The 27,996-nt window shown below is 50.3% G+C and overlaps 1 protein-coding gene across 1 annotated transcript in view; it reads right to left on the bottom strand.

Annotated features, from left to right (window-relative positions):
* Mindy4 (MINDY lysine 48 deubiquitinase 4) overlaps nucleotides 1–27,996 on the bottom strand; it is a 104,538-nt gene that overhangs the window by 14,809 nt on the left and 61,733 nt on the right. Inside the window, exons 10-15 of the mRNA XM_032906447.1 lie at nucleotides 24,669–24,770; nucleotides 23,214–23,277; nucleotides 22,217–22,282; nucleotides 16,882–16,949; nucleotides 3,886–3,949; nucleotides 690–851 (exon numbers count right to left, since the gene is read on the bottom strand). Of these exons, the coding sequence (XP_032762338.1) occupies nucleotides 690–851; nucleotides 3,886–3,949; nucleotides 16,882–16,949; nucleotides 22,217–22,282; nucleotides 23,214–23,277; nucleotides 24,669–24,770 (526 nt within the window). The remainder of the gene's footprint in view (nucleotides 1–689; nucleotides 852–3,885; nucleotides 3,950–16,881; nucleotides 16,950–22,216; nucleotides 22,283–23,213; nucleotides 23,278–24,668; nucleotides 24,771–27,996) is intronic.

Consider the following 27,996-nt stretch of genomic DNA (forward strand, 5'->3'; position numbering starts at 1 on the left):
TACATGGCACTGCTTAAGATAAGGTCAGACTGGAGCAGTGTGCCCTTCATCCAATTGTAGTCCTCAGAAACAGAGACGTAAGGAGCGAGTAGCCAAGTGGCAGCACGAGCACAGCCTGGAATGCTGCATCTATAGGCCAAGGAGCACCACAGAGTGCTGACATAAGCCACAAGTCAAGGGAGACATCAACGGGTTCTCCCTATGGCCTTCAGAGGGAACACAACCAACTCACACCTTGGTCTGGGAGCACTGAGGTCTAGGACTATTAACGAAAGCAGCTCTCTTGTCGTGGCAGCCCTAAGAAAGTAATGCAAAGTCTAAGACCCCAAGCTCTTCTCTCCCTCAACCCATTGCACATATGCATGAAAATGACGAGAGATACACATGCTTGTACAAACACACACACACACACACACACACACCAGAAGCGGCCACTCTGATGCACATTATGAATCCTTACAAGTTCTTTTCAGCTCTCCTTCCTGGAGCCCAGAATCTGCTCTTTGAGTCTGAAGTATCTGTGGCATAGTCAGCAAAGTCACATTTCTCAGTACTCAGTGCTCAGTACTCAGGCAGGACCTGAACTCCAGCCAGCTTTGGGAACAGAGCCCAGCTTCCCTTCCTCCGTGTCATCCATCTCATGGGTCCAGGGAATAAGGCCACTGAGGTTCTGGAGTGCATTTGGGTACCTGGCACACATTGTAGTGTTCAAAGAGAGATAAGAAACCGATGTCACTGCGTGCCTCAATGCCTCGGAGCAGCGTGATGTTCCCATCGCCTGAGTCCAGCTCCACTACATCATTGAAAACATTAGACACGGCTCTCCCGGTCAGGAGAAGATTGACAAGTTCCTGTTGATGAGAGAAAGGGAAGCTGGGTCAAATCTCTGAAATCAGCCTTGGGAAGGCGGACGGGAGGCTGAGAACAAGGGAAAGGGGGTGGAGGAGAAAAGAAACCAAGGAAGGCGAGAAACAGAGTGCAGAACTAGGACAGTAGAGGCTTGACTTTTCCACCGGCTCTGATGGAAAAATCTGCCAACTGCTTCCATCAAAGCATTTGGAGGGATTCAGCAATCTAGCTACAAGCATTTCTTAAACAAAGACTGTACACAAGAGCCTGTCCTAAGTCAGTACTTGGGGGACCTTAGAGAGGCTACAACACAGCTACATGCTCCATCCAGGCCAGCTAGGGACGTCAAGAATGTATCTGTGAGGTATAAACCTAATGTAGGATATGAATAGGGCTATAAAAATGTGTGCACAGTGTTCCCTGCCCCACAAAGACACACAGTCCCATAGCCAAGCAAGAATAGCTTTGTTGGAGAGTGACCTCTGGGAGAGTCTTGAAAAACAGTGTTTTTAAAAATAAGCATTTTAATGTTTGAAATGACATTAGACTCAATGGAAGTTGCAAAAATAGTCCAGAGAGTTCCTGTGTACCCTTCACCCAGCTTCCCTCAACGATAACATCTCACAGGACTCAGCACATCTATAGCCAGGAAGCCAGGCAACCCTGCACACTGCAGTACCAAAGAGGTGCCCTGGTCTTACTAGGGTCTCATGGTGATGCTAAGGAAAGCAGGGTGGGGCAAGAACAGAGGCAGAGAGGGCAGCGAGAAGGTGGTGTTGAGCTTGCCTCAGAGAGTAGGTACCCAGGGACCTGTGGCTCATGCCTCACACCCAGCCAAGCACCTAATGTATAACCTCAGACCTGAACTCAGTGTCTGTAACTGTGTGGAATCTCCAGGAGGATCCATCTCTGGGAGTTGTACTGCAGTGATCAGGAGCTGGACACCCCTATCTGCCATCAATAGTTGGAATAAAGAAACTGGGCCTGATGGATGAGAAAGGACTTGTCCTGGCCATGTAGCCTGAAAGTGACTGGGCTGAACCTTCAGTGACATCTGCTGAGTGCAGTGCCCGTGCCACCCTTGCTACCCTGGTGGCAATCCCACCGAGACAAACACTCCAGCTGAAAGGTGGCAGCTTCTGAGGCCTCTTTGGGAATGGACTCTGATTAACCCACCCCGAGCATTCAGACAAGCAGTCCCCCTGTGCTCTCCTCCCTCAGGAAGGCTAGCATAACCAACGAGGCAAGCAAGCACCTAGCTGTCTCATAGCCCACTGGAATGGGGTTTCCACCTCTACCCAACCTATGCTCTGCAGGGCAGAGTTCACAGAAGTGTTTTCCCTTGAATTGTGAAATTAATGTTCCGTGTAAATGACACAAACACCCCTGCCCCAGTGACAGTTAAGCCTCCACTGATGGCCACCAAGGGGGCCTTCATTAGAAGGAGACAGTGAAGGGCCTCATTGTGTCCTTGCAGGGGAAATGACAAAATAATTCAAAGGAAATAACTGCTCTGAGATACTGTACCTCAGGTCAGAGGCTACTAAGAAAAGTATGGTCTTGGTTTTTGTGGGGGTTTTTTTGGAAAGTTTTTCCATCTGGTTTTCAATGAGAAGAAAGGCCCCCTGCTCTTCCAGCTGGGAAGTGTTCAAAACACTCATCCCAGTAGGAAGTCTTCTTGAGATAGGAGCAGCACGTACCTCCTGCCGCCCATCCAGTCCAAAGCAAAGCTTAGCCACCATCCAGTCCATTGCTACTCGAAGTGTGTGCTCTGGATGTGTGTTTCTTTCCAGGGAGACTTTTAGACATTTGGTCTCCATGGGGCTGGGGTGAGGTGTGCATGGTTGCAGTCCTAGCACTAAAAGGGGCTGGGACTGGAGGGGCTGGAATGCAAAGCCAGCCTGGGTTACATAGCAAGAAACAGTCTTAAAAGAACAAGAAGAAGATAAAGAAGAAATTCCCTAGGCCTAGCCTCATCCCTGCCTGAGTCAGAGCCTGCTTTTTAACATGACCCACAGGGACTGGAGTGCAAATCAAAACTCGGCAGCCATGGACAGGGCCAGATGCCTCTTCCATAGGAAGGAAACTCAGGCTTAGAAAACTAGGAAGACACCTCACTTCCCTCTGTGAGTGTAGCGAGAACAGGCTTGAACCCAGACCTGGATGATGCTGGTCTAACCTTCTCTGCACCTCTCCACCTAGGCAGTTCCATTCTCTACCCCTATACCCTGCCTCCTGACAAGAGTAAGCTCCCTTGAGGGGAAAAGGGAACCTAGAAGGAGAGCAAGGCCACCAGACAAGCCAGAAGAGCAGACAATCTCAATGGCCTTCTTCCAGGGAGGAGTAGAACCCCTCACACCTCTGTGAGTGTCTATTACACCAGACCTCAAACTTGTCCCTGCATGGGACCAAGGTAGGTTTCCAGGGTTAGGCACAAGTGAGTCCAAATCCCAGAACACCTTTCCCCGGCTGGGGCAGAAGACTGTGAGTTCTGGCTCCTACATACCCAGAGACAACAGGTTAATCTGACCCACACGGCCATTCTTAGGGCCCTTGAGAAAGGGAGCTGACTCCATGCAGACTAGAGAGGCTAATGATGATCTTTAGTAGCCTTACCTGACAGGGAGTGTGAATGACAAGTGAGGTCAGGGTCTCTGGTCCCCAACAGGGCTTTTTTGGTAAAGATACAGAGGGAAGGGCGATTGCAAAGGCAATGCTCACTGTAAGTGCAATTGATGTATGCTGCGACCCAGGGTTCAGCCTGGGCTGTGCAGTTCAGCACTTAAGTGGAACTTATGTTCCCCCTCTTCTGCCTCCCCTTGGCTCTAAGAACACCAGTCAGCAGGAAGTGTGCTAAATATGGAAAGCGAACTGAGCTTTCTTTCTTCCCAGGTCTCCATGACAGTGAAGCCCAGAAGAGGCGGGCTCAAGAAAGCTGCTTGAAGTGTTTGATCAGACAAAGAACAAAGAAAGTAACTAACTCAGGATGGGGAAGGCTACCTGGCTTCCCCTCTGCGGGCCCCACTGCCTCCTGACCTGTGTGCAGTATCCGTGAGCTCCAATGAGATGGCTGGTGGGGACATCGAAGTCCTGGCGGACACTAGAAAGCATGAAAGAGAGAGGCATCAGCATGTGAGGACACACACATACATGCACATGCAAGCACCTGCCACAGTGAATCAGAGGACTAGTGTCAACCAACAAGAGTCGGTTCTTTCTTTCCTCCATGTGGGACCAGGATTGAACTCAGGTCACTAGGCTTAAGGACAAGTGCTCTTTCCCACTGAGCCATCCTGACAGCGTCTCCCTTATCTTCTAAAGCATTTGCTTACACAATGAAATATGCTATCTATGCCCTTTGGTCCTAGCTCCTCCCAGATCCTCCAGTCACACCCTTGCCAACTTCACGATAGCCCACTAAGACCGGGTAGTGTTGACTATACGTGTGTGGGTGGCACTGCCTTATTCAATTTTTCTCTTTTACTCAGGGTCTCTCACTGAACCTAGGGCTCCCCAATTTGGCCAGACTGGCTGGCCAGTGGAGCTCCCTCTCTCCACTGTGGAACCACAGGGATCCTTCTGCCTTCTCAGTGGTGGGATTACAGCTTTTCACAGCCACACGTGGCTTTTTTTTATATGAATACTAGGGATCTAGGGTCTTCACACTTGAGTAGTATGGACTTTATCATCTGAGCCATCTCCCCAGCCCAAGAAGGTAGAATCTTAATATCTATGGTGTTTAGAATTGAGGATTTAGGATTAGACTACGATTAGGTAAAGTCATTAGGATGAAGCCCCTGTGTTTGAATCCTGATGAGGTGAGACAGAGGGGAGAGGGGAGAGAGTGGAAAAGGAAAGGAGACAGGAGGTGGGGAGAAGAGGGAGGGAAAGGGAGACTCATGCCATGAGTCATGAGACACAGACCCTCAACCCCCAGAACCATAAGCCAAAATATACATTTCTCATTTAAACTGATCCTGTCTACGGTAGGGCGCTGTTGGCCATAGAAGTTAGCCTACCATGGAAAGCCTGCTGGAGGCCAGGACAATAGCCATTGCCACCTGAGCACAGCTTTTGTCTTGGGCACTACAACTCCCAAGATTCCCTGAGACCACACGAGAAAACCCTGTCTCAAGGAAACAGCTAACTTGCCAAAGGTACTTTGCTCATGGATGATGGGATAATGGGAAACCCTGCAGCTAGTGTCCAAGACCTGGGTACCCCTCCTGTTACCTATGTGGTTCTGTACTTGGGACAGAACCTCAAACAGCACAGAGCCTCTTTACCAAAAGAAATTCTTCAAACTAGAATAAATGGGTATACGCTGAAAGATCAGGTCAGGATACCCATGGTGACGGGGACCCTCATCCGTGAGGGGTGACAGCTGGCCATGAGGAAACATGAAAGTCTCCACACACAGCCTCAAGCCCTCCTTGCCATCACCATAATCCTACTGCTAGGATTCTAGTCCTTAGGGCATCCTAAAGCAAGTCCCTCTGGAGGCACCAATGCTATGTGCCCTAGAGCTGGTTAGCTAGCACTGGGCATTGACCACGCACAGCACAAGGCCCCCAGGCAAGAAGGACTTACATCTATTTCATAGATGTTGAAAGAAACTCATTCAGGGGGCCACTGGGAGCAGGTAAGGGGAGAGCCTGGCTCTTAGGCCTCTCCGGCTACACACAGACCTGAATGCATACTACCCACCTTCCACTATGCCCAGGCACTGGTCTGCTTCCTAGATCCACAACCCAGAAGAAGCACTGAGCTGGGGCCAAGGGTAGCAAGGGCTCAGTGACTGAACATGTTTTTCCTTTTAGTGAAAGACAAGGAAGAACCTGATCTCAATAGATGCTACAAGTCTAAGGTCCTCAAAATGTACACTCCAGTCTTCTTCCCTTCCCAGGTAACTTCACAAACTCAAACTCCATCATCCTCTACAAAAAAAAAAAAAAAAAAAGTGTGTTGTGTGTGTGTGTGTGTGTGTGTGTGTGTGTGTGTGTGTGTGTGTGTGTGGTTTTATAACTGACAGTCAAATTCAAATGGGGAAGTGATGCTCAGAAGATAGTCTTCAGGTAGAATGACAGAGACCTGTAAAGAACTACGAAGGCCCAAGGTCCTCTGGGAAGGTCTGTAGGGCTTGCCCACCAGAGCAGACCAGTGTGCCTGGGAGAGAGCCAGCAAGGGGTGACTCATGGCAAGCACAGTGCTGGGTTGGCACTAGCTGAGGCAGAAGAATTGATGGAAACGTTCTCTGTGGCATATACAACGTCTTCTGACGAGAAGAAAATAACCTCAAAGCAGTCCTGGGGGGACTGATAAGCATCACTGGCCGCCGGCCACCTGTGGCTTTCAGAAGCAGCCCGATCTTCATAAGCTCTCTGCCGCGTGTTCACCCAGCGGGCTCAAAGCCTGCGTCAGCTGGGAGAAGAGGGACTAGCAGAACGGACAATGGGAGGAAATGGTAATTGCATCCTTAGGTGCAAACACGATGGGAAATTCAGAAGTTGCCTGGATCTTAAAAGGGAGGGACATGTGTATTTCACATTAGGGCACCCGGGAGACGCCAAGGAGCAGCTTATGGCTTAAGAGATTTACAACTTTGGCAAATGGCGATGCCCAGTCCTCCCCTGGGGAGTTCTGACAGGGCCCACGTGTGAGGAGTCCTGGGTCAGAGGCCATCCTCCTCTGCTTTGCCTACACAAGAGCTCAGCCTACATGGAAGCCTGATGAGGGCCTAGTTCTAGCTCCAGCTTGATGTATAATAAATTTTTCTTCCATCGATCTCAGTCTCCCATTTTGGAGCAAAATGGTCTTAGGCTGAATTATGTCTCCCCAAATCCATACATTGAACCCAGCATGAAGAAGCAAGCCTGCTTACAGTCCCAGTTTCTCAGAAGGCAGAGGTAGGAGGACAGAAATTCCAAGGTCAAACCAGTGCTGTGTGGTTCACATCTTTACTCCCAGCACTTAGGCAGAGGCAGGCAGATCTCTGAGTTTGAGGACCAAATCCTATCTTAAAAAACAAACAAAAAAAATTAAAAAGACAAAAGAAAGAAAAGAAAATCCAATGTCAGCCAGGTTAGAGTAAGACTATTTCAAAGTTAAAAATGGAAAAGAATTATTTAGCTCAGTATTAGAGCATTTGTCCAGCAAATGTGAGGCTCAGTTGAATCCTCAGTATGGTAACTTGTACACACACACACACACACACACACACACACACACACACACACACACACACACACACACACACACACGCCGCACACACACACACACACACACACACACACACACACACACACACACACACACACAGTCCTAATCAACTATGACACCCTCACAACATGCACCCAGGGAAAGTAAAGGCCTTTAAATGGGTGCTTATATTAAAATGAAGCCAGTAGGGTGGTCCTGACCGCACCACCCTGCAGAGTTGTAAGAAAAAGGTTCTGTATTCAATGTATCTGTATTCTGTATCAATGTGTCCCCAGCCTTGTTAGCACCAGCCTAGGATACTAAGACAAGTGACTTCCAATGTCACTGTAGACTTGAAGCTCTCTTTCAAAATCTCCTGTGCAGAAGTTCACCTTATAGAAGCCAAGGACAGAGTTTCTATGGTGAAGGCAAAGATTAGCTTCCTCCATAATCCCCTAGGATTCTGAGCTATAAAAGCTCAGAGGCCAGCGTCCACCTGTGCCATGTGCTAGAAGCTGTTGTGTGTGTGCTTCAGGCCCCTCCAGCAAACTGCTTTCCTGTACTGCGAAGCCAATAAGCACACAGTGGGAGAGCCTCGGCGAACCTGACTATGGCAGGTGGGACTCGGGAACAGATGCCCTGCTCCCAACACCTCAGCACTTGGGAGTAATGGGTCAGGACCAAGGGATCTGCCCTGTGGGTATCTGGGTCACCTAGTAGCAAAGGGCAACAGGGAGCACTCCTTGGGAGGCCAGCAAAGACCAAGCCCCTCAAATCTTTTCACCATCTGGAGGTCCCTGCACCACTGACCAGTGGGAAAGAATAAAACAAGAGAGCCTCATGGCCAGAAGATGCCCCAGGGCTCAATGTAGGCTCTAGAGGAGGACTGGTCCAAGCTGGTGATGGCTACCATGCAAGATTCAAGGCCTTAGGCCAGTTTCAGACCTCTGCCTTTCCATACATCTCACAGTCGTTGATGTTTCTGCTGTGGAACAAATGACAACACAGGATAGGATCTGTAACTGCAGATCCTTCCAATGCATTCTTCTCTCAAAAGCTTCGGGAGTCCAGGAGGGCAGGACCTTCATCTCTCACTGATGGGGAAACTGAAGTCCCAAGAAAAGACTGGACTTCGTTGTTGTGTGGCCATGCTGTGGGCAGTGCAAATGTGCTATGTGGTCTGACACACAGCCAGACATTAGCCTAGCCAGCCAGCTCCAGGCAGGCCAAAGCCCTGGAGCCCCACCCAGTTTCTACCAACCCCGGCTCCAGCCAGCTTGTCCCTTCACCCAAAAGTCTCCCATGTGAACGTGGCATTAGGCACAGAAACTTCTAAACAGATAGGAAAATAATAGACTCCTGTAGTGTAGAGACAAGGTCCCATCTCTGGTCCATCTACCTGAATAAGGCAGGTTGGTGGCGAGCTCAACCTCAGCGTAACCAAGTGACCAACCTCTCTCACAGCCTGAGTCCACACTGATGGAATACGAGACCAGGGAAAGATTAGTGATCTCTGGGAACTTCTGGGATGGGAACAAAGGTGGTTGGTTCCTGACACTTATCTTTGAAAGCCTTGTGTGAAGAAATCAGCCATCCCTTTTCTGCCTAAGCACTAGCATTTGGGCTCTGCAGAACCATGCTCCTGGGTGAGCTCTTATGCCCCCTCCAATGGCTTCACTCCTGCACCCCCAACCTACTTCAAGGTGAGTTTCTGCAGTGAGACAGGCAGCTGTGATACAGCTGAGAGAATCTGGGCTCTAAGTCGGTGAGGACTGGGTTCAAGCCCAAAGGCTGCCATTTAAAACTTGTCCTTTTTTGGGAGTCTATATCCCCAAAGGTCACATGAGCATGGTTGTGTCTCCTGTTATGGGTTACTGTGAGAACAGAGTGAGATAAACTATATAAAGCCTCTGGCATGTAGTAAATGTCACTTCCTTTTTCCTACAATCACAATAATTAAAAACAGGAAAACAATGACTGAGAGGTCACAATTCCTGCCACCTCAACCATTCATGTCACAGCCAAGAGCCTATGGTGAACCTGGGCCTCCAAAAGGTCGAAATGTAGCTGAGGACATCTACAAAGGATTGGGGGAGATGGTACTTCCAGGAAGGGCCAGTGGGAAGGGACAGTGGTCAGATGCTTGAATGTCAGGTCTCTGGTCCCCTAGGATAACAACAGCTGCCCTACAGGGCTGTTATAATGAGGGGTGAGATCATGGAGAAGCCTTGCATATTGTGGGAGCATCATGGCAGGAGAGCAGGAGGATTCATCCCATACCAAGGCAGTGGAAGGAGAATAAACTGTGTAAGGAAGCACCACAGAGTGAAGAAGGGCCTGTCTGAAGGAAGAAAAAGAACAGGAACCCATGGTCCTCACTACTGCCTAGAGTAGCCCCAAGCTGCCTGTGCCTCATGACTCATCATCTCTCCCTGGCCCTGGTACCGTTCCTCTCAGCTAGATTCCTAGAGACTGATCTTTTTTCTGTCTGACAAGCCCTAATGCCAATCTTCACATCCTTGCTAAGTGTTCCTTCCTCCATAAAGAGAGCCAGCCCTTCTTTACCTCAGGGACAGAGATACCATATCTCTCCTCTCCTTCCTTCCTATCTCCAGGGCCCATACCAATTGTTCGCACATGACCACTTTGTCCCTCTAGGCGACAAGGACTTTTAGGACCATGTAATGTCCTATTGGTTCCTTACTGGACAGACCCTGCAGATGCACAGCAAGTACCAAGCGAGAGAAGCTGTAAGCAAGGGAAGCCCTCATCACAGCTTCCAATAGCTAGATTCCAGGTGGCAAGCTGAGGAAGGAATACACAGCCTATCCCTGGCCCAGGCTGCCCTTCTCAAAGGTTCAGTGTGCTACCCTCCTCTCCTCCTACTGAGGCCCATCCTCTTCTCCTGGATACCTGAACCCTCAATAGAAGAAATAGGGAGAACGGAAACATACGCATGGACCTAAGCGCCAGGAGCCTTTTGCTCAGCTATCAACCACACTGTATCCTGGACCACAGAGTGGGCCCCTCTCATGCTCCACCCAGTCTAAGTAGCCATTGGCAGAGCTGCTGCTCACAGATAGCCCTAGTGGGCACTCCCCAGCTAAATTTGCCATCTCTGTAGCCTGGGGACCTAACTCTGACCCCAACAACTAAACTCAGAAGTACAAAAGGCCATCAAGTTCCCAAGCTGGTGTGGGCCTATCTAGAGCCCTGCTTTCTTTCCACTCCTTGTAAGTCATCAGACTCACCTGAGTGGCTCTTGTCATTGTCCCCCAGAGAAGAAGATATATGCACAGCCTATTAAACTGGGAGCTACAAGATAAGTGGCACTGTCGGCTAAGACAGCAACTTACCTTTCACTTCACATAGACCCCTGAGAAGTGGGAGAATGGTCTTAGGCCTGTGGTCTGTTCTTTGGGCTGCTACAAGATCACAAAAGCCCAAGGTAGCAGTAAGGATCCTCTCCTCTCCTCTCCTCTACTTCTGGCTAAATTGCCTCCTTACTTCACAGTCTGCTGGCTAGATTTACGTAAACTTGACACAAACCATAGTCATCTGAGAAGAGGGAACCTCAACTGAGAAAATACCCACAAGGTCAAGCAGTGGGCTAGCCTGTAGAGCAGTGGGCTAGCCTGTAGAGCAGTGGGCTAGCCTAGCCTGTAGAGCAGTGGGCTAGCCTGTAGAGCAGTGGACTAGCCTGTAGAGCAGTGGGCTAGCCTGTAGAGCAGTGGGCTAGCCTGTAGAGCAGTGGACTAGCCTGTAGAGCAGTGGACTAGCCTGTAGAGCAGTGGGCTAGCCTGTAGAGCAGTGGACTAGCCTGTAGAACAGAGGTTCTCAACCTTCCTAACGTTGCGACCCTTTAATATAATTCTACATGTTGTGGTAACACACATGCATGCATGTACGCATGCACACCACCACCACCACCACCAACAACAACAACAACAACAACAACCACAACCATAAACTTATTTTCATTGTTTCTTCCTAACTGTAATTTTGCTACTTTATGAAATGTAATTAAATATTTTTCAAGACAGAGATTTGTCAAAGAAATCTCAATCCACAGGTGGCAAACCACTGCTGTAGAGAATTTTCTTTATTAATGGTTGATGGGAGAGGGCCCAGCTCCTTGTGGGTGGTACCACCTCTGGGATGGTTGGTGAGTCCTGGGTCCTATAAGGGAACAGACTGAGCCAGCTCTGTTGAACAAGCCAGTACGCAGCACCCGTCTGTGGCCTCTAAGCCAGCTCCCGTTTCTGGGCTCCTGCTGTTTGGATTCCTCTCCTGGCCTCCTTCAGTTATGGACTACAGTGTGGAAATGTAAGCCCAATAAACCCTTTCCTCCCCAACTTGAACTCGCGTTTTGGTCGTAGTGTTTCATAGCAGCAACAGAACCCTGACTAGGACGCATTCCCTAAGGGGATATGGAAGGCCCTGGCCATACACTTACAGGGTGGTAAATGAAGAATGACTCATATGTGGGAGTCTGGGTGAGGCATTTGCTAAGACATGGGGCTTCCCTTCCATACTTGACTTTGGTTTAGCTGGAAATGTTAGTATGGTCTCCTCACATGGGAAGTACTGTTGGAACTCACTGAGGGACTTCTTGTCATCTCCCAGCTGCAGCCTAAGGGTTCAATGCAAGGGCCCTTCTCCATCCTGGACAGCCTTGCACATTGTGGAGCAGTCCCAGGTAGGAGAGGACTGGAGATCTGTCTGACAACATGGAGCCTGTAGCTGTCTGTGGAGATGAAAGCCCAGGCATTGGGGCTCCTGGTCTGGGTAGCTGTTACTTCTCATTATCCAGGGCTGAGAACATTTAGAAACTCTCCGGATGCTGCCTGCCAAGCATTGTGCACACTTCATCATGACCAAAGCCACGCATGTGTAGGGACAGCAGGTTCCCAACAAGAGCTTCCTAGGTCTTAGCCTCACTGCACATGTCTCAGGCCTCCCATCTCCCCTCTGGGAGTCTGCAACTTGTCTAGCTTTGTGCTTGAATTTATCTGTTTCTCAGAAGAGCCTGTGAGGCCATCCCCAAACTGACCTTGGCTCTCCTGCTCTGCTATGCTCCCCATGCCTCTACTTCCTGACTGAAACCAAAACATCCTATCGCTGGGCAGTAGAGTAAACCTTTGGGTTTGAACTGTCCTCCTGGAGGCACCCCAAGTTTCACACATTCTGTGTTGGGTACAGCCAGGGCTAGCCACACAATGCCTAGGAACCTGATACCTAGCAGGGGGCAAACTGCAGGAAGTCTGGTTCTTGGGAACACAGCTGGGAGATAAGAGAGGGGTGAAGATGCAGAGGATCCAAGTCCCAGAGACAGCATTTATCCCGGATGTCCTTCTCCTCCCGCCATACTTTACATGAATGAATTAATCTTTGGCTTCTGTTGCCTATGGCCAGACTGATGTTCCATCACTTGCCTTCTTGCCAGCGACCATGGCTGACTCTCACTTCAGGGATGTTTTCTCAAAGAAAATATCCTGCTGGCACTGTTGTTTCTAATCTCAAGAGTTTTGAGAGCAAGAGTCATATGGTAAGATGCAGTGTAGTGAGGCCCTGGCCTTCAATGCCTGGCTGTGCGGCCCAGCATTGTGGTTTTGGAATTTCCACGGTAACGAGTACTGATGGTCACTGGATAAAACTTCTTTTCAGGCTGCTGGCATGACTTCTTGCCCCTGATGGGCACTGCCTCACTATGAGCCAGGCTGTGCTTCCCATAGCACCCCTTCCCCTTCCCACCCCTAGCCCTGGGTCACCCAAGCCTTACTTGGGCAGTGCCCTGACCGCGGGGCTCTGAGCATCCCTTGCACGAACTCCCTAGGGAAATCTCTAGACACACGGCCCAGTGTCTAGAAGTCATGAGAGCATGAAATGTAACACAGGCTTTACCGTAAGCAACTGCAGATCTTAAGAAAGAATATGCACAGCTTGAAATCAGGTTGCAGAGAAACAATCTACACTAGCTCTGTCCTCCCTGGGAAGCAAAGCTCAAAGGCCTGCTTCTGTCTGCTCCTGGGAGCAGCTGGCCTGGGTATGCTGGGCTTGCATCTGCCCACAGCATGCACCCTAGCTCCACTCTGGCTCACAAGTGACCTCTGGGTGATATAAGAGCAGCCTCTGGGCTGGAGAGAACCCCACCATGGAGGGGAGAGAGTGCCCCTTCTGTCACTCATTCACATCACATGGCATCATGCTATCCTCTGCACAGTCTCAGAACACCAATATCCACCTCAGTGCCCACCCAACACTCCCCCCCACCTCTCTCTCTCTCTCTCTCTCTCTCTCTCTCTCTCTCTCTCTTCTCTCCCTCTCTCCCCCCCCAAACACTACATTACACACACACACACACAGAGAGAGAGAGAGAGAGAGAGAGAGAAAGAGAGAGAGACCCATACCCACAGACACACACACAGAGACACACAGAAAGACACACAGAGAGAAACATATACACACCACACACACAGAGAGAGAGAGAGAGAGATGCACGCACATATGCATACAGACAAACACAGACAGACACACACACATGCACACAAACAGATATAGACAGATGCATGCATGCAGATATACAAACACACACACACACACACAGAGACACAGGCATACATGTATGCACATACATATAAAAACAACACACACACACACACACACACACACACACACACACACACACACACACACACACACAGTATTTGGGATGAACTAGGGAGGTCGTCCCAACCCAGCACTCTCATGGCTAAGCAGCATTTGATATTAAAAACTCTAGTCTCCTAGGACCTGTTCCCAACTACCACTCAAAGTGGTAACAGACCATCCAGAAAGAGCATCAAAGGATTCTCCAAAGCTGACTCGGAACCCAGAGCAGGAAGGCCCACGGCCATCATCTGCTCCCGACATTTTTAAGCAGAACTGGGAACAAGGAAGAGTCTGCCAGATGCTGAGGGGCAGGAAGGGGACTCCCCCTCCCCCGCCACACTCCCTGCCACCTGATTGCACCTGCTTCACACAGTGAGCTTTGAAATGGCTTTCTTCTCTTTCTTTTTCAGAAATAGATTTTTTTTTTGAAGAATAAGTTAGATTTAGGTTCATCAGCCCTGGTCAGGTAGTGAAAAAGCATTGTAGACCCACTGGCCAGCCAAGTACCTGCTGAGTGTCAGTCGATCTAAGTGCCCTTGATCTACCGTGAAGGTGTAAACGGCTTGCATTCATGGTTTTGCCATAGGCCACCTGGCACCTGAGCTGGTTGACATCTGTACTTCTGTGTCCAGATGTCTATGAAGAAAGGCCTCGAAGGGCTGCTGACCCCAAGGTAGTAGATGGGACGTTGGTAGGCCCAGTGGAGCATAACTGCCAGCTGGAGCCGAGGTTTGTGGTCATTCCAACACCACCTCAGAATTGAGCAACACGGGAACTGCTCAGGCCGCTCCTCTCCTCACTGCTACCCATCTTTCTTCTGAAGGAAGCCCCTGGATCACAGGTGGTGCAAGCAAGGTTAGTTCTGCTGGGATGTTCCCACCTCAAGCAGCCTTCTGGGAGTATTTGCAGAGGCCACCCAGGGTACCCAGATCTGCCCTGGTTCCCAGTGAAGCCTTCAGTCTGCAGGCTTCACGGTACTTGAATGGCTCAGAGGACCTCAGGTTCACTTCGCACTGGACATCCCAGGCCTGGGATAGGTCCTCCTACCAGGCCCATATCAGGTTCCATGGTGCTTAGATATGGCAGGGAAGTACATGCCAAGGATGGGCACTGTGAAGACCTGGACATGCTGAGGCCATGTATACTGAGAAGGCCTCATAGGCATCAAGACAAGATTGAAGGAAGGACCTACTGGAGGCTAGCATGTGGCCATCTTCATGCTCCCAGAGGGTTGCCCAAAATGGGAGCATTCGAGCAAAGATGACCTTGCCCTACCTGTGATCCAGGGGTTTCCTATGGAGGAAAGATGGGGCAAACAACGAGGGATGAGAGGCCCAGGAATCCCCAGTTCTTAGGAGAAGAAACTCCAGCACAGAGAAGCAATCAGGCCTCATTCCAAGTCTGTCCATCATCAGAATTCACCTCTGTATACAGCAAAGCAAAAAAGCTGTGTGGGGCCAGCCTGCTACATAGCTGGCTTCCAGCTTGCCTTGACGCGTAGCCTAGGTAAACCATTCACCTCCTAGAGCCACAGTGACCATAGCGGATTCCCTCAGAGCAGGGTACAGACTCCATGTTCTCCAGTATGACTGTCAAGGCAAAGGGTTGGGCACACTGAAGCTGCATAAGATACCCAGCTGCTACTGTTCTCACTGTACGTGGGCCTGCCCTCTACTTTGACCTCTAAGGGAAGGTGAGGAGAGACCGATGTTGTGAGATAAAACCCAGCCCACAGCAGGTCCCTTTTCAGCTCCTTGGGAAGGAAGAGGCCTAACGTAGACTATCATGCCTTAGGAACCTCAAGGCACTTGCTTATGGGGCTCAAGAAAGCTACCTACAGGCTCTGGAGTCAGATGGACTGTACTTCTGTGTCCATGCTACAGACACTTGTGTGTACTTATCTGTGAATTGGTGTCAATGTGTCCGTGTGTGTGTGTGTGTGTGTGTGTGTGTGTGTGTGTGTGTGTGTGTACACTCACTGTCAGGACTTTAATGCTATCCCCACACTGACGAATTCCCACAAATGACAGCCTGGATAGAGACAGCCCTTGATCTGCCTGGCCAGGTCAGATGGGTCAGGGAGAAGGGGCAGCAGCTCTCCATCTCTGCCCAGTGAGAGGATCGCTTAGATGTGGTGCCCTGAGTCCCTTCCGGGGTTGGGGGTTACACTGAGGAGCTAGCATGTGGTCAGGGTGCCCACTTCAGGTGCTCCAATGAGAGCAGCCGTCACCACACCCTTAGACAAGGCAACCTGCACCTGGGCCAGAAGCTGCTGCACAGCTGGAGACGCTGAAGTTAGAACTACCAGGCCTGGTCCCCAGGAGCACAGTTCCCCTCAGTGAGGATGAAAGCTCCCCCCTCCAACCCTCCCAGCATCCAAGGATTAGCAAGCCAAGCCTGGGAGAAGTCAGAGAGGCTTAAGGTCCCCATGCACGTGAGTCCACACTGGGAATGAATCATATCATTATGGTGGGATTAGAAGTAAAATGCCATTAGAAAGTGCTGTGCACGCCCTGCTTTAATAAGGTCAGCATCAGCGAGCAGCAGGAGGGCCAGTGCACGAGGCTGCAAAGCCCAGCACCTCCTCCCAGCCACAGCAGAGGCCCAGGAGAGAGCACTGGGCCACCAGCACAGCTCACATCTACAGGGGAACAAATGCTCTTTATGTCCAGGCAACCCAAGCTCAGCCCTTTCCCCAAACCTGCTAAGAACTATTTCCCAAATCTCCCTCACCAGGTACCCCTAACAATACTCCCTTCCCCAGAGCTCCATACTCTAAACCTATGCTTGGAAGGAATGGAGAATCAATCGATTGTACTTCACAAAAAATTCATGTGCTATTAATCTTCCCTAATGGCCATGCCCAGGCCTTTGCCTCCATTATCCATCCCTGCACACATATCAGGAGAATCCCACTGAGTGCTCAAGTCTGCGGCACCGCAGCTGCCTGCGAGCTCTTTAAGGGAGGGAGGAGGTCTTCCTGCCACCCGTGGCCATCCCCTGCCATCCGTGGCCATCCCCTGCATATGGGAAGGCCACAGAGAAGGCACCCCAGGAAGATGTGTACGTATAGACTGGACTACTCGTCTCCACACCAGCCGGCTTTCCCTCCTTGTAGCTTCATCAAGTGCTGCCCAGGGAACAAGAGGGACAGACCCTGCCTGGGTGAGGGCAGATACTCACAGCTCTAGGGATCTGGACAAGATGGCAGACAAGGTGAGCAGGATGCAACCGTAGGGTCCCGCTTCAAACTGAGAAAGAAGGAAAAGGGGCCCGTCAAATATACATCTCCACCTCAAGCCACTTGTGAGGGCACAAGACCCAGAGCACAGGATCATGGCTTCACAGCTTCCAGCCCAGCCACAAAAGTTAGTGAGTAGCCATAGAGAGCATGTTATTCACCTCTTCCTAGACAGGCCTTCTAAAGGACAGAGGAACACACAACTGAGCCCTAAAGCCTGGGTGACAGAAATACCACCATAAAACCCATGTATGACCCAGAGGCACCAAAGTCAGAAGCAACAGTGGTGACACATTGCATTCTGGGACCACTGTCACCTCTAACCCTGACCTAAGGGAGCTGAGCTCTGCTGCTACTACCCTCTGTCAGAGAATGAGACCACCCAGCTCCTGGGTAACACACTGGAGGCCTTAGGGTGCTTGCTTGGCACAACACTTATACAGAAGAACTAAGCTGTGTGGTCAGCAAGTACAAGCAGATGAAGAACAGGGCTGGCATTCACTGAGAGCCAGGGAGTACTCACTTTTGTTACAAATTCACTATTTTAAAAGGGTTTTTAAATACCCAATTTTGATTAGCTGGTAATCTTGGGTTTGATTTGTCTGGTATTAAAATGTTGCTGATGCTGCATCTGGTCTCATTGTATCTCAGTCACCCCTGCCTGGCCCTGTGGCTCTGCCACTCTGAGCCTGTCACATGTCAGAGAGATGCTTCTGAACTTCCTGGTCCCTATCCCCTTTTCTTCGCTGTAAAATACAAAGTTGTTGGTCTCTGCTTGCAGCAGGTTGTCAAGCACTTACAACAGGGCCTGACTGACACCCACAGAAGCTCTGATACACTATGGTTCTGCACAGGGCCTGCTGGCTTCCCTACTGGTTCTGGAATACTATGGTTTAATTTGGGTTTTGGCAACCTGATACAAGCTAGAGTTACCTGGTAAGAAAATGCTCAATTGAGAACATGCTGCCACCAGATTGCCTGTAGGTAAGTCTGGGGCATTGTCTTGACTGATGATTGATAATCTATTTTATTATTCTCTCCTAGAAGCTTGTTCTGTTCTAATGAGAGACAGAGAGGGAGTGACTCTAAATAGGAGGGGAGGTGGGAGGAGTTAGGAGGAGTAGAGAGGAGGGAAAACTATAATCCGAATATGTTATACGAGAAAGAATGTATTTTCAGAAAAAGGGGGGAAGGTAAAAACTAAAAAATATTTTAAAATAAAATAAAAAAGCAAGATGAACAAGCCAGGGGGAGCAAGCCAGTAAGCAGCATTCCTCCCTGGCCTCTGCTTCAGCCCCTGCCCTGACTTCCCTCAGTGAGAGAGTATGACCTGAGAGCTGTGAACGGGAATAAACCCTTTCCTCCCCAAATTGTTGTTGGTCATGGTGCTTTATCAAATCTACAGAATCCCTAACTAACACAATAGACTACAGAAATGAAGCGTCAACACTCCCAGCACCAAGCCAGTATGAAGTTTTGCTCATTGCACTTTGGGCACGGTGAACTGTGTGTGAAGACGCAGTTATAATACTGCTCCTTGTATGTCAACAATAATTTTTGGACTTAAAGCTAAAAGGAGAAAAGGCTATTTTGACAAGAATGATGTAACCGAGTACATTTTCATTTTTTCCTTGGCCACCAAGACACTCAGAATCAAATATAGTATTCCAGTTCGGAAACTATTACACTTCAAGGTTCTAATAAAATTATCTTTCCTTTAAAGTGCAGTCTTTGTTTTGACCCTGTAATTCAAACAGGCAGTTAACTGATCATAAAAACATAACAGTGAGGGAAGTTCCTGTACCAAGAGCATGTTCCTCTAGGCACAGGAGTGGCTTCTGGGATCTCCGAACTGGCAGGATGAAAGAAACGAAGACTCGGGCCCACTGTGGGCAATGAATGGATGTGAGGCCGACCTGGGCTGTAGAGACCCTCTTTCAGAAATAAACAAGAGGCTGATCTGTACAAACGGGCTACCTGAGAAGCAGCTGGTGTGTCTGCTTGGTGGGGGTGACTCAGAAAGAAAAGGGACTTACACAGTGCGGTGAGGGGCTCCGCCAGAACAGGGTGGCAAGCTCCTCTGAAAACACACGGGAGGCCTCATGGGAAGCTGAATGTGGAAGAGAGGCTCAGACAGGGCTTCCCGGACATGTGATGTTTAAGAGGTGTAACCATGTTTAGGGCAAGGAAAGCGAGTGAAAAGGTCCAGAGGGAGGCCTAGGGAGCCCAGAGAACCCTGAAAACACCCCTCATTTTATGAACCATCTCAGCTCTTACTGTGGTGACAAAAATGAGCCTCAAATTAAATGAATCAGCCTCCTCTAAAACCTGTGACCTCAAACCAGACACTTGGTGCTGTGGCTTCTCCAATGAAAAACGATGATAACTAAGACTCTGTCTTGCACACTTCTCAGCTTATTTATGGTGCACATTCTCAAAGTCAACTCCTGGGAACAGCTGTAGAGTAATTCTACTGTGTCCCCTCAGGTGACCCATGCCTGGGGATGGTAGCTCCTGTGTGTGGCTTTAATACCACCTTAGTTGCTTTAGGGACTCACCAAGCTCTACCTCTGTCTCCCCTTCTGCTAGGGCCTCACTCTGTCTAGGGGAAGCCTCGGCTTTAGGATCTGTCTCCCTGGCCAAGCCCGAGATGCCTATCACCCTGTGGGGCTATGGGATAGCTGTGAACCAGGCCACTGAAGCTGAACTCACCACGCACAGTGGGAAGCTGGACTGTGCAGTGTGGCATGGTCCCAGTCTTTAGGATACCTAAGACAGTGCTTGCTTTGGGCCCCCAGGGAGTAGAAAACCCAACCCAACTTGGCCATTTTTGCCCTCTTAAGACACAGCTGAATGGTACCAATATTCCATCTTGCTTTCAAAAAAATATTTATTAAAATTATCTCATCAAATTCAAGCTGCCAAGACATGGGAGGCCTCAGGGCATCAAGATGGTATGAAAGGTAACCTGGGCCGGAAACTGTGGCTAGGGGTGGGAACAATGTCTGGTGTCACTTAGGAAGAAGGAACCATTCTCCCAGCACAGCTCCGGCCCTGGAAAGACATGAGCCCACCAAGGCATTCCAATGGGATACCTTGTCCAGCTGGACGGAAGCCTCCCATACTGGCTTGGGGCCACAGACACCTCTCAAGTGAGCAGCAATGAAAGCAGCATGGAGGTTGCTTACTTTGGGCAGAGGCAGTCTACGTTTCCAAGCCTGGCACGAGGAGCCTCTCTTAAGCACGGCCCATGAAAAATGGATTTGGTGTGTTCAGTGCTGAGGCAGCTCAACTGCTTCCAGCAAAAACAGAAATTAAGCTGTGGGGGGCGGGAGACTGTTTCCAGAGGAACGGGGGCAGGTATTGGCTAGACCAGCCACCCCGAGGAACCAAAGCTAGGGAGAGGCATACCTAGAGCCTGAAGGTTAAACTGAGGACCCTCACATGACAGCAGGCCCTTCTCCCTGAACTTCCTCAGGTTTCTGTCATGTACAAGCTTCATGGGAAACCCAGGGCACAGGCTGAGGCACAAGACCTCACTTGCAGGCAAGGGCACAAAGGCCTTGGTGCCAAGGGCCACCAACACAGAGACAGTGACCTGGCCCCAAAGCCTTTTCTTGACTGCACCATGGCTACTCCTTGGTCCTCAATTCCTTTCCTTCCATGGCTAGGGCAGCTCCATATTCCATCTGCCTAAGGGAAGAACTTTGCATGGGCATCGCTCCAGCACACTGCTGTGCCCTCTGACACCTCCATTCAACAAGTAGCCCTGGTTCTACTCGCTCAGAATGCCTGTACTTCATGTAGAAAGCATTTTCCCATAGGAGCTCAAGAGTCTTCACTGATCTAGAAGCGATTCAACTGCTCCAGCTTCCATTTCTAGATGGGGGTTAAAAAGGGATTTTCCAAGGTCAAGGCCACATGCAACCAGCAGTAAGCCCAGCAGGTACCCTAGGCTTCAAGCCTTCTCATTGCTCTCGGCAATGGTAGGAAACTGCCACACGCCCTGCAGATGCCCTGTAGGGTTTTTCCCAGTTTAAAAACAAAAAAAATAGAACTAGAGATGGGGCAGGGCAAATGACAGACAGCTATTCTAGGACCCTCTGTGCATGTCAACCCCTCTGCCTAACCAAGATGACTATACAGGCAGGCCCCAGCTCTCCTGGGCTGCCCCAGAATGGGAAGCAGCAGCTCTAGGACTAACGGGCTTCAGTGGGGCCAGTGCCCCATGACCACGCCTGTCTTCCATTAGTCTCAGTGTGGTCTCCTTTCCAGGGAACATCTGGTGCTGTCAGGGTCAGGACGCTTCTGGGGCTGGGCTTAAGACCCTCAGGATCTTCAAGGGAAAGTGCTGAGAAGGGGCATCACACAGTAAGGACTTCAGGTCGGTTCCCCCCTCCAGCCAATTCTCCCTCCCTAGGCTCGCTACACGAACCCCCCAGAGCGTTTCCTGACCCTCGTGGAGCAGGTATACTCCAAAAAGGACTTCCTTCTTTATACGCCCATACCACGAAACTAAGCCTCGTGTACAATCTGTGAAGCAGGCCTGGCTGTTATCCAGGCATGACAGGTGAGGTGACTTAGGTACAAAGAGCCTCACAGCCGCTCAGATCCAAAGTCAGGCCAACTACTCCGAGAGCCAAGTCCTTTGCCCCTAGAATGTAAGACATCTCCTCCACATACCCGCATAGAGCCTTATCCCACTGGAGACTACAAAGCCCTAGGTTTTCCCCTGGCCGACCTGGCCATAGGCTACGAGCCAACCTCAGAACCAGCAGGGAAGTGCAACCTCCTTGAGCAAACCGGTACTGTAGGGTCCTGCACAGTTCAGCCCACCTCTCCAGGGCACTGGTGAGGTCCTGGGCCAAGCAGGGTCTCCTACAGCCGCACTGAGAGAGCTGCTTTCTTGTCACCTCTTAGCTTGCCCTACGACTCTCTCTGTTGATCAGAGTCCAATCTTCCAAAGTGCTGCTTATTACTTCAGTAGAGGGAAAGCCCTAGAAAGCCAAGCCTCAACTTGGCTTCTAATCCCAGATGAAGCCCAGTTGCTACAGCTCCCTAGGCCTTGTGATCCACTATCAGCCTTCAAGGATGGCATGGAAACTGTGTCTCCTGCCACACCCACAAGTCTCCAACCTACATCAGCACATTCTGCTCAGTTTCTTTGCCAACCCCATGGTGGAGATGACCAGAGCCCTACTCCATCTAACGCCTTCTTCATAAAGAAATTGGGACGTTTAGCAATGTTCACGTCACCAAAGAAATGGCTAGTCATACCTGATGAACGCTCTGCTGGAGAAAAGTCACCAGGTCCTCAGAGCTGGTCAAACTATACAGTGTGAGCTGTGAAGAAACATACACAGAGTGAGCTATATGTCCCCAGGGACCATGCCCCATGCCGGGTCAGGCTCTGGCTTTACTAAAAAAAAAAGAAAAAAAAAAGTGCATGGAATTTTCTGAGTGATTCTGGACTGTCCAGCACTGCTGGGTGAGTTATGGGTTAGTCCTCCTGCAAAGTCCCCGTACTGCCCTGACATGGTGCTCAGGGATCAAGCTTCCTGTGTGGAGGCTAGAACAAGGAATAGGAGAGGCAGGGAAGAATCACTTCTCCATGTCACCACGGCCAAGCCAGGTCAAAACCCAACAAGCTGTTCTCAAGCAAGTCAGGAAAAAACACATTTCCAGAAAACATTTAATCAAGCAAGGTCCTAAATGAGGGTTCCAGGGTCACATGTGCCTATGGCTGGGGAAACAAACTGTCTAAAACAAATAGTGAAGGCGGATCAGGTTTTGAATATCTTTACTGTGTCTGCGTTTTCAATAATACAAGGTATCTTTCCTATTTCTTCCCTAACTTGCACTTATGCTGGGCCTATGCCTGATGCTCCATACTATCAACTCCCCCTCCCCCACCTTCTACATTCCAGTGCCTCTCCCATCCACATGAATTCGAGAACAGACACTAAAGATTTGGGAGGGGCAGAAGATCAGTGCAGCAAGGAACACTGCACACGGGGTACCGAGGGCACCTCAATACCTATGCACACAGTGGGTGATGAGGGGACACACTGGGCCTCTCAGCCACTGAGCCAGCTCTGACAAGCCAAACTGCAAAGCCACTCAGCTCTCCCCCACCCCCAAAGGGCAGGATTCTGGGGGCCTGGGCTGCAGGGATGGCCAGCCAGCCCCAGCTGGGGGAGGATTTACTTATATGAAAGGAGATAGTCCCCAAACAAAGCCAAAGGTGGCGCGATAGTTTTCCAGAAAGCCGTACTGTTTCTAAGACTCCGTCTGCTTTGTATTTCCCTGTTGGACTGAAGTGCGGTGTTCCTGAAGCCCTAAAAAGGAAAAGAAGGTGCATAAGTCCTCTACCAGAGGAAGTCTCGCCCTCCAGCCAGTAAGACCACATGTGCCATGAAATAAATAGGACAGGACTGACAGCTCCAGAGAAGTCAGAGTGCCAAGGGCTTCTCATTTTTCCTGCTATGAACTCACCCACAAGTCCAGGGCATGGAAAAAGAGAGTGGTGGGTGAGCTTAGAACAACCACGCCTATGTCTGGCAGGAGGAGGCCTGACTCTCCCTTACAGTTGGCAAACACTTCTGCAGAGGAAGGACTGCTGGCCCGCCACTGTCTTCATCCAGGGCCATCCTCTTAGAAACCTCCCCACCCATGGAGACTCCCCCAGCAACAAAAATGGGGGTATAGCCCAGGGCAGCCCTGACTAACAGTAGGATTTGGGTGTGGACCCACTTGCCACCAGCTTCTATGTGGCCTGGGACACATCATCTTTCTTCTCTGGGCTTCTGTCCCATGAGCTTTTGTCCCCTCTGCCCTTAGAGCTACCACACAGACAGGAGCCACGGTTAATTAGTTACCTGGCAGAGGATACCAGAGGCAGGCAGCAGTAACCGACAACCCAACCCACAACTGATGTGAAGCCCAGATACTGCCGGAAGCACATCACATCTATCATCCACCGTCTATTTACATTGATAAATGATTCATACTGATAATGTTATTATATCTAATACGTATCATTTATTTATACTACTCATTTAGTTCTCACAACCACTAAGTCATCATTATTATCACCCCATTTTCTAACCAAAGTCAACAAATGAGGCATAGGGAGGTGAGGTCAGGTCCCAAGGCTACACATCTAACAAGCAACGGCTTTGAGAGCCTGCCGGACAGAGCCCCTTTTCTTAAGCACTATGCTAAAGGCACCAAACTGATCCCAAACCACTTCCTTCACCAAAGCTTAGCCAGAGAGCTGGGCAGCGATGATTCCACCCTAGAAGTGAGGCTGAAGGTCCAGAAGACCACCTGTAGACCTGCAGGGTGGGATGGAGGTGTCTGGAATGAGCTGATGGTGCTCATGGTAACAGATTCAGGTAACAGCCTGGGTCGCTCACCTCTCTATCTCATCCTCACCGTAATGAGGTTCTGGTGACACAGGCAGAACTAGGCTTTGGGGTCTTGGATGATGGTACACATTGGTGATGTCACTGCTGAGTCAGCCTGTGGCCCCAGAATCAGGGAAACACTAAGGGGAACTGAGTCACAGGCTTTCTCCAAATCCTGCATGGCAAGCAGGTAGAAGCACATGAGCCTGGAGTTTGGACCTCAGCAGAGCCCAGCTGCCCAGCATACAGACCAAGGGCAGCCTCTGCTAGGCCAGGACAAGTTGGGGATTAAGTGGGACATGGCCCCCAGAACCACTTACAGTGCAACCACGGCTTGCTCTTTGCCTCCAGCTCGCCACAGGATGTCTGCAATGGCCAGGGCAAGGCAGCGAGTCCTCTGGGCATCTGAGGGCTGCAGCTGGCTGATGAGAAAGGGAACGTGTTTAGGTTTATGAAGACACAGTGCAACAGAGGCCAACCCTATGGGACATGCTAGCTGGCTCGTCCACACATGGCTCCTCTTTCCTTGTAGGCTGGGACTCCCTAGCTAAGTTTCGGGTCTGAAGGCTCTACAGATGAGGCATAGAAGGAACCTTGAGGAGGGCGTTGAGGTTGGGGACAGGAGTATTGCCCACTGGAGCAAAGGGGTCCTCAGAGGTTTTTTTACATTTGAGCATTTAACTATCAGATTTCTCATCTGACAGAGCCAAGAATATTCTGGTAGCACTGCCGCAACATGCAGGTGTGAGGCATTATCCTGCTCTTGCCTTGGCCAGTCCCATCAGCTGCGGACAGATGAGAACACAAGCGACCAGGAGCCAGGTCCCTGGGGAGGCCGTAGGAGAACTACCATGCTGACAACTGAAACAAGTGTGTGATGTGCAGCAGTGGCCTTTCTGTGATGGGGACTGCACCTCCTCAGACCTCTGAGCTCCAGGTGCTTGTGAACCCTGTGAGAAGCTGTGAGCTTCATGGAAAGCATAGGACAAGGTGGGGCGGGCAGAGACTTCCTAGAGAAAAGGCCACGAGGATGGACCTCTGGGATGGGGAGGAGAGGCACAGGCGAAGAAGGTCAGAGAGCATGGCAGGACACAGAGCAGCAACATGTAGGCACAGGGTAGCTCTGGGAAGCTCAGCCCGGTACCACATCTGAAGCTGTTGAGCCATTCTGCAATAAAAATGGTGACTAAGAGGTTCCTGGGGCAGGCAAGAATAAGAGGGAGGAAGGCAGTGGCCAAATATAGCCGCTTCTTTCCACTCGACACTTCCAGGGCCCATTTGGGTTGTGCTCCTTGGCTTTCCTCTGTGCTCTGTGGATCTCCCCTACATTCTTGCAGAGGCTGACTTGAATCTCTCCCTAACCAACAAGAGGAAGACCTGCTAGGGGTAGGGCAAAGTAATGCATACAGGAGAACTCCAGGCTTTCGCTCACCAAAAAAATGCCTGCCCTGCATACTGAGATGTGTGCCGAGGAGGGTGCCGGGATCTTCCCCCTCCACACTGCTACAGCAAGAGGAGAGGAACCAGGACACGAGTGACTAGCTATCATGGCAGGACACAGAACCATGCATCCACAGCCAGGCTGTAACTTAAAATTAGAACACACTTTAAAATAAAACGTTGACAAGACACAGTGATGCCTCCGTTTCCCCATTGAGAAATGAAAATGACTCTGAACTTCCCTGAGTGTTGGGAGTCTGAACCAGACACTTCACATGAGCCTGGTCCCTGACGCGTGGCGAGTTTTCAGTCACTGATTCCAACACAACTGTCACCACATGGACCACATCCACAGACCGGTTCACCTGACACCTACTCACGTGAAGCTGCTGGCATTGGTAAGGCTGCAGAGGCAGCGAGACGAGCAATGAAGCTCAGCCTGGAATAAGCCAGTGACCGCCTGATGCCTCCCCAGACTCAGGAAGCCTGCCATAGTCCTCACAGGAAATAGGGATCAAATCATCGCCAAACCGGATGGCCTAAGCTGTTAGGAGCACCAACCCAGGTCGGTCAGCACTTGCTAGGAAAATAACATTGAAAATTTTTTTCTGAGTTTCAGGAGAGGCCACGCTAGGGACAAAGAAACCTGGGTGGCTGAGATGGGTTGGACATTTACTCATTGGATTCAGAAACTGCAAACAGGTGTCATGGCTCTCCAGGCAACAGCTATGGTTTCCATGTTGTATGCCCTGCATCTCATGACTGCCTATCTTACCTGTGCTCCACTGAATAGTTACAGCAGCTCCCCTCCCACCGTGGGTTTTATTCTCTCCTAGATCACCTCTGGTCCCACAGTACACATTCACCAGGATGTCTGAGGTGGGGCCTCTTCCCAGAGTAAACTCTCAATTGATAGGGGGTGTGTAAGGCTGGTTTGAACAGAGCACACTGCCTGGTACATCTATGGCTGAGAAAGCTACAGGCCAGGAGCCAAAGGGACCCCCTCTGAACACTCCAAGGGAAGGACAGAAGCAAGCAATCCTGTTTGGAAGCGGTGACATTTGAGGGTTGTTTTTTTCATGTGCATTGGTGTTTTGCCTGCATTTATGTATACATGAGGGTGTCAGATCTCCTGGTTATAGACAGTTGTAACCTGTCATGTGGGTGCTGGGGATTGAATCTGGGTCCTCTGGTACTCTTAACCACTGAGCGATCTCTCCAGCCTCCATCATGCCAGGCACTGATGATAAGCGCTCCATATGTGAAACTATTCAACAGCCAATGAGTTCAGCACTATAGCATCCTCTTTGAAATGAAGGACTAAGTCACGGGGAGGCAAGAGGAAAGGCGAGATGGGATGGTGGGGCTAACTAACCATGGCTTTAGGACCTGCCTCCTGGGCCAGTCCTTCCCTGGTCCCGCTGGCACTGCCTGCAGCATTGCCTCTCTGAGCTGGCCTGTTTCTACAGTCCTCGCTGTGTCAGCTTTCAGTTAGCAGCATCTGCAGCTCCCCACCTTGGCCTGGCCTTCTCCACTTACGAGGGCATGACTTCTTGAGCTCTCATTTTCCGGATAGAACAGAGGATCATGGAGAATGTAGTGACCGGCCATCAAGAGGTCTGGGGTCAGTGTCTGACCCCCAGATGACAGGGCCTCACCCCTCCCCAGTCTTGCTGTTCTGTTGCTTAGTTTACCCAGAGCTGTCAGGGCTCTCTGTGTTGCACCCACCTACACACGCACGCATGCTTGCAGACATGCACTCATCCTAAAGGTGACAACAAAAAGATGGGTCACCTGCCTACATATCCAGGACTTGAGCATCACCATTATCTGAGCAGCAGCTTAGCGGGGGACCCCTTGGTGACAGAGAAGAACCTGTGGCCTAGACAGCAGACACACGAGTCACGTCCCCACCAGGAATCTGGCCCCCAGCCAGGCTTTTACACCAGAAGTTTTCTTCAAGGGGCTAATTCCTCCAGACGTGTAGGCTGAAGTGCTTATGGGAGGCTGGGTGGGAAGCTGCCTACTCTGTGCCTGTCCAGGTGTTTCAGAGAAGAGTCGCTTCTGCCTTAATTATCTATAGAGGATTTGCACGTTTCTCTGCAGATGTACCCATGTGAACCAAGCCTATACAAATTTCTGGATAAAGCCAGCAGTGAGTGCAGGTTGTGGTTCCCCCATTTCTGCTCCTCTGAGGGAGGGCAGAAG

The sequence above is a fragment of the Rattus rattus genome, chromosome 6, assembly GCF_011064425.1.
Source record: "Rattus rattus isolate New Zealand chromosome 6, Rrattus_CSIRO_v1, whole genome shotgun sequence".
NCBI lineage: Eukaryota > Metazoa > Chordata > Mammalia > Rodentia > Muridae > Rattus > Rattus rattus.